Source organism: Diaphorina citri, unplaced genomic scaffold, assembly GCF_000475195.1.
Source record: "Diaphorina citri unplaced genomic scaffold, Diaci psyllid genome assembly version 1.1 scaffold24, whole genome shotgun sequence".
NCBI classification, from domain to species: domain Eukaryota; kingdom Metazoa; phylum Arthropoda; class Insecta; order Hemiptera; family Psyllidae; genus Diaphorina; species Diaphorina citri.
Window position 1 is genome coordinate 345,346 of NW_007377462.1, and position 7,216 is coordinate 352,561.

General features: G+C 37.0%; 2 protein-coding genes across 2 annotated transcripts in view; one reads left to right on the forward strand and one right to left on the reverse strand.

Annotated features, from left to right (window-relative positions):
• Positions 1 to 3,198, reverse strand: part of LOC103509832 (BTB/POZ domain-containing protein 10) — a 56,449-nt gene extending 53,251 nt beyond the window's left edge. The window contains exon 1 of the mRNA XM_017444347.2: positions 2,958 to 3,198. The gene's annotated coding sequence lies outside the window, so the exon portion shown is untranslated. The remainder of the gene's footprint in view (positions 1 to 2,957) is intronic.
• Positions 2,868 to 7,216, forward strand: part of LOC103509862 (low-density lipoprotein receptor-related protein 2-like) — a 132,143-nt gene continuing 127,794 nt past the window's right edge. Inside the window, 1 exon segment of the mRNA XM_026823962.1 lies at positions 2,868 to 2,892. Within this exon segment, the coding sequence (XP_026679763.1) occupies positions 2,868 to 2,892 (25 nt within the window).

The window sequence follows — 7,216 nt, forward strand, 5'->3', positions numbered from 1 at the left end:
GATGATGTGTGGTCGTTGGTAGAGTTCTTGTTAGTTGGTCGGGATCTGGGAGAAGAAGTTTATTAGAGGTAATGGAAAGTATAAATAAGGAAATGAAGTGAAATGTGATATACATAGGATGAATACAAAATTTTACTAGGTAATAGGTACATACTAAGTACAAACAATGAATAATAATTAAGGCTAAGTAGGTATCGTACCTAATTCTCATTTTATATTAACTTATTTAGTGTGGCAGGGTTTTCGAAATAGGAGCTCTTTCACCTGTTGTTTCCAAGAAATGTAAGTCACACTCAGAAAAAAGGGGCCTCCAGAGTCAAATGGGCATCAAAAAAACTTTTTAGATGTTTTTAACATTTTTACCAAATTTTATTAAAATTTCAAAGTGAAGGAAAGGGTTTCAAGATCACTTAGTTACAAAATTAATGTTGGTACCTACATTATAACAAATACATTTGGCTTCATTTTGTCAATGTCTAACAGATCTTACAAGGAACCTGGTTTTAAATAATTTATTTCAAAATTAAAATATTTCTTAATCTTCTTCACTTGAATAATAAATTAAATTATAATGAACTACACCAATTTATATTGATTACAATATTACATTAAAATTGAAGTGTAACCTCAGGAGTGAATTAATTTTCAACACCATTGCAAATGAAAATCAGATGAAAAAATTAGAGTGGTGGAAAATGACAAAATTAAATTTATAGTGTTTTAATCTTCTTCACTTGACTAATAAATTATATTATAATGAACTACACCAAAGATTTGTATTGATTACAATATTACATTAAAATTGAAGTGTAACCTCAAGAGTGAATTAATTTTCAACACCATTGCAAATGAAAATCAGATGAAAAAATTAGAGTGGTGGAAAATGACAAAATTAAATTTATAGTGTTGGCTGAAAAATCACCAGGCATTCACTTTTGGCTGTGTGGTTAAGGACTTCAATTTATTGTTAAGGGTTTCTAAAAAATTTCCATATTTCAATAATCTTTTTACACTGATAATGCTGCTTCATCTTGAATGCCTCATGCTGTGGCCACCCATTATGTTTTGACAGCATTCTGGCTGGCTACCACAGAAGAACAAGGAGAATAGAATAGAATATATCTTTGATTAAAGCAATCTACATATTAGTGGAGACGCCAAAATCGCCTCCAAATTTTTATACTTACATATTAGTGGAGACGCCAAAATCGCCTCCAAATTTTTATACTTCCATATTAGTGGAGACGCCAAAATCCCCTCCAAATTTTTATACTTACATATTAGTGGAGACGCCAAAATCCCCTCCAAATATTTATACTTACATATTAGTGGAGACGCCAAAATCGCCTCCAAATTTTTATACTTACATATTAGTGGAGACGCCAAAATCCCCTCCAAATATTTATACTTACATATTAGTGGAGACACCAAAATCCCCTCCAAATTTTTATACTTACATATTAGTGGAGACGCCAAAATCCTCTACAAATTTTTATACTTACATATTAGTGGAGACGCCAAAATCCCCTCCAAATTTTTATACTTACATACCTATTAGTGGAGACGCCAAAATCCCCTCCAAATTTTTATACTTCCATATTAGTGGAGACGCCAAAATCCTCTCCAAATTTTTATACTTCCATATTAGTGGAGACGCCAAAATCGCCTCCAAATTTTTATACTTACATATTAGTGGAGACGCCAAAACCACCTCCAAATTTTTATACTTACATATTAGTGGAGACGCCAAAATCCCCTCCAAATTTTTCCCTCGTAATTTTCTCTATTGAGTTTGCTGGAGTTGAAATGATTCCGTCAACCGTTAACAAGCTCTAGAATCAGGCAGCCACACCTATAAATCAGGCAGATCACGGAAGTGAGGCAGAATTGGGCGTGGTTGGTATCTGGACGAGTGACCGCGCGTCTAGGACTCTACAGAACATCACGTTCTCCTGACTAAGTAGGTACCTACCTATTTTAGGAAAGGCGAGAAACGTGTTCGAGAGCCTTTTTAGATAAATCCCCTTTAGGGATATTCATTTCTATTTTGAGCTCAAATTTTGGACAACAGAAAGTAGGTAATTAGGTGTTTCCTTGACTAATGCGTAAATGAGCCTCTTCTTCTCGTCTCTTGATGTCGTACAGGTTCGTCCTTTGGCGGCAACATACACAGCTTCTATTTCCCATTTCCAAGGAAGGCGCCGCATAAAAGCTGAGTTATTATAAATAGATAGGTACCCCATATCCGCATACCCAGTCATGGAATTAACAAAGAATTTCAAGGAGTGTAAAACTGAGTCTCTACATTATGTTCACATGGTGTATATTAATATCAACCAATGTTGACTGACATGAGGTACTGGACACAACCATACTACCTATAAACTCTATAAAGTAAAGACAAAGGGACTCATTGAGTACAGTGGTTTCAAGTGCACACCCAAAAAATACCTTGATTAGTTCCAAGAATTCCTATGCATTGGCAAATAATATACTTGGTTAGGTTCACAAGCCTTTATTCGTCACTTAAATGAACTGGAGCAAAAAGTCGGAGGAAATAAGCTTGCCTTTTGTAAAGCAATATGGGACTTTGAAATCCCAACAAAGAGTACAGATAGAGTATTTAGGTATTTGAACGGAGAGATGGTCAAACACAAAATAAGAGTAAAACAGAGAGGACACTTACTTATCTATGGACACTTAAGTTAAGTAGGTTTTTCACACTAGATACCTACCTACAAGAGAACTTTACAATTTCAAATCGGAATTAGATTAGGTGGGTAAATATCCAAGTCACCAATCCAAATTCTAGAATTTTCAGTGAGTCACAAGAGAAAACACAAAGCTGACTCGACCAGGAACTGAATATGAGTAATCCATTCATAGTCATAGGTAAGGGAAGAGTTTGACCATTTTGTTTTAGAAAGTTGGTAACCAAAATAGCAAATTCTACTTACCCCCTGTGCAATCGAAGGTCAAGTTCAAGATAATCTATCGAGGAATTTGAATTTTGAACACTGATCAAAATAAATGGGCTGATTCTATTATTTAAAATATAAGCAAAAGGTAATTAGAGAATAATAAATTGGAAATAGTAAAAATGATTAAGAGATAAGATAATCTCTTTCCCATATAGGTTTTTGGGGTTTTCCTTAGTTTAGTTTCCATCCTTTCCATTTTGTGTAGAAATAAGAGTTTTTTTTTGTTATCTTCAAGGAGGTTAATGAGCAGTGGATTATCTACTAGCGAACCTAGCCGAAAAAGTGAAGCCACATAAAGACGTGATAAAGGAGGCTATTCAGGATAAAGACGCCGGGAGCTTTATTTGTGTTTTGTGCCGTTATTTCAAAATTTGTTTAGTTTTTTGAGTCATGGAATTAACAAAGAATTTCAAGGAGTGTAAAACTGAGTCTCTACATTATGTTCACATGGTGTATATTAATATCAATCAATGTTGACTGACATGAGGTACTGGACACAACCATACTACCTATAAAGTAAAGACAAAGGGACTCATTGAGTACAGTGGTTTCAAGTGCACACCCAAAAAATACCTTGATTAGTTCCAAGAATTCCTATAATGTTACCTTTTTACCTATCTTCACCCAATATTTACCCAAGTTTCAACCAACCTAAGCTAAACCACTCGGAGCCATGTTTCATGTTCTGAAACAGGAGTGCCTAAACTTTCTTTGTACTACGCCCCCTTCTTCTGAAAGTTTTGTACTTTGAGTGCCGTGTTATACACGGCATAATATGTAGGTGCATTATGACTGCCACTACATAATCTGAAACTATTTTTTTTGGTCCAAATGGACACTTAAGGTTTTAAAATTACATTGAAGTGAGCAAAAAATTACGTCTTGAAGGGAAGGTATCTGGATATTTTTTAGTCAGGTATACCTATTTGTTTAGGCGTTTGCGATGGTTCCTAACGGCAATACTTTGGATGAAAACATAAACGCATAATTTTCCAGCTGAGTCGAGTCGTGCCCCCCTGGCTTGTATTCATGCCTCAAGGGAGTTAAGGGAAGGGCTTGGCCCCAGTTTGGCAAGCCCCCGTTTCCAAAAAGAAAATCTGAACGGGGTTTTCTTCTGCTGATAAGTCACGGAAAATGTTATTACCACCGAGCGCATAAATCTTTTCAGACTTTTCACCTGAATGTGTTAATTCCGTCAACCGTTAACAAGCTCTAGAATTAGGCAGCCACACCTATAAATCAAGCAGATTACGGAAGTGAGGCAAAATTGGGCGTGGTTGGTATCTGGACGAGTGACCGTCTAGGACTCTACAGAACATCACGTTATCTTGACTAGGTAGGTACCTAGTTACCTACCTATTTTAGGAAAGGCGAGAAACGTGTTCGAGAGCCTTTTTAGATAAATCCCCCTAAAGGAGAACGTGTTCGAGAGTCTTTTTAGATAAATCCCCTTTAGGGATAAGCTATTCGTTTCTAGTTTGAGCTCAAATTTTGGACAACAGAAAGTAGGTATTAGGTAGTTCCTTGACATATGCGTAAATGAGCCTCTTCTTCTCGTCTCTTGATGTCGTACAGGTTCGTCCTTTGGCTGCAACATGCACAGCTTCTATTTCCCATTTCCAAGGAAGGCGCCGCATAAAAGCTGAGTTATTATAAATAGATAGGTACCCCATATCCGCATACCCATAGCTCTTTTCCAATGTTACCTTTTTACCTATCTTCACCCAATATTTACCCAAGTTTCAACCAACCTAAGCTAAACCACTCAGAGCCATGTTTCACGTTCTGAAACAGGAGTGCCTAAACTTTCTTTGTACTACGCCCCCTTCTTCTAAAAGTTTTGTACTTTGAGTGCCGTGTTATACACGGCATAATTATGTAGGTACATAAGTTCATTATGACTGCCACTACATAATCTGAAAACATTTTAAGGTGTTAAAATTACATTGAAGTGAGCAAAAAATTACATATTGAAGGGAAGGTATCTGGATATTTTTTAGTCAGATACCTATTTGTTTAGGCGTTTGCGATGCTTCCTAACGGCAATACTTTGGACGAAAACATAAAGGCATAATTTTCCAGCTGAGTCGAGTCGTGCCCCCTGGCTTGTATTTATGCCTCAAGGGAGTTAAGGGAAGGGCTTGGCCCCAGTTTGGCAACCCCCCGTTTCCAAAAAGAAAACCTCAACGGGGTTTTCTTCTGCTGATAAGTCACGGAAAATGTTATTACCACCGAGCGCATAAATCTTTTCAGACTTTTCACCTGAATGTGTTTTTCTTATGTTCTTTATCTCGGGGATGCTACCTGCTTGAATATTTATACTGGTTAACCCTTATCTTGTCCGTTTGAGCAAGGGGCGTGGTGGTTTCTGGTTTATTGTCCGAGAAAAGTTAACCCTTTGATTCTGAAATGTGTCCCAAAGTTTATTACTGGTGAAGGCATTTCATTTTTTTTCTCTCTCTCTTTCTACAGATTAATACTACTCTTGGCTCTTGGTACTCTAATGCTAAAGTATTGATCCATTATTGATAGTATCCATGAATCCATGTTTCTTTTCTCCCAAATAGATTCACTATGTCAACTTTTCTACTCATGAAAATCTGCCTAGATTATTACTATTCCTGGTAATGAAAATCTACACCTTTTAGGTATTTTGGATAGGTGTAATCCTTACTGGTATCGTTAGGGTAACGTGATGAGTTTGTTCTAAAATTGAACAAAGAACGCAAGTACCTACTAGGTAGGTATGTAAGTAGATAGAGACAAATTTTCGACGTTTTCTGTTCCAAAATGTTGAACTTGAAATGAAAGCTGCTTCTTTCTGACAAAGGCCCTCTCTCTCTCTCTCTCTACAGATTAATACTACTCCAGGCTCTTGGTACTCTAATGCTAAAGTATTGATCCATTATTGATAGTATCCATGAATCCATGTTTCTTTTCTCCCAAATAGATTCACTAAGTAGGTAGGTAGGTACGTACCTACACCTACCTGAACAAACCTAGGTCTGTAAGATGGTCTGAGCGTGAATGGCCGGAAAGATCTCAACAAGGCTTTGCCTTTAGGAATTGACGATGATTTTAGTGTATTACGGGGCCTTTATATGATCCTGCGGAGCCCCTATACTCAGGCCAGGCTCCCAGCTCCGTATAGATTCTGCTACACTGAGAAAAAAGATGGTGACAGGGTGCCACAAGTTTAGGGTGGAAGAACTCTATTATCGGGTTACTTCCCCTGATTTAGGCTGTTGGAATGCTATATTATAGTTTCGAGCTTCCCGATATAGTGTTCAATATTAGGGTGCCGGAACCCAGTCACCCGATTTGGCTGCCGGCACCCTATTTTTTTCTCAGTGTAGGGTGAGATATACGCCAGAGATACCCAGGTAACCCAGGGTTAATTTTCATTCGTATAATGTTAACCCTCCCTCTCTTCTTTCCAGTTTCCTTTTGTTTTATGATGTTTACAGTTCTTTATTAATTTAGGATTTAAGTCAATGAGTCATCTGATATCCTATAGGAGTATAGGGGGTTGAATAGTGATTTATATGTGGATCCGACTCACTCAGTGAGTAGTTCACTGAAAAGAATAGTTGACTCGCTCACTTTTCAAACATTCCAAGTATGTTAAAAGCGATTTTTATATTCAAAATAATATGAATTTTATTTAAATTCGTGCCTACACCTACCTGAACAAACCTAGGTCTGTAAGATGGTCTGAGCGTGAATGGCCGGAAAGATCTCAACAAGGCTTTGCCTTTAGGAATTGATGATGATTTTTAGTGTATTACGGGTCCTTTATATGATCCTGCGGGGCCCCTATACCCAGGCCAGGCTCCCAGCTCCGTAGATTCTGCTAGGGTGAGATATACGCCAGAGATACCCAGGTAACCAAGGGTCAATTCTCATTCGTATAATGTTAACCCTCCCTCTCTTCTTTCCAGTTTCCTTTTGTTTTATGATGTTTACAGTTCTTTATTAATTTAGGATTTAGGACCGTCTTGGAAATTTCGAGTGTTCGTCGGAATATCTTTGCCCGCATTATGGAGATATGGACCAGCTTCCTCATCTTTTCTTCTCCCTTCAAATTTCTTCACAAAATTACCATCTTCAAATTTCTTCACAAAATTTCCATCTTCTATGAAGTTTTCCTAATAGAAGAACAGTAAACAGTAGCAGATACCTATTATTTTAAATCATCTCTGTTTTTTTTTTTTTTTTTTTTTTTTTTTTTTTTT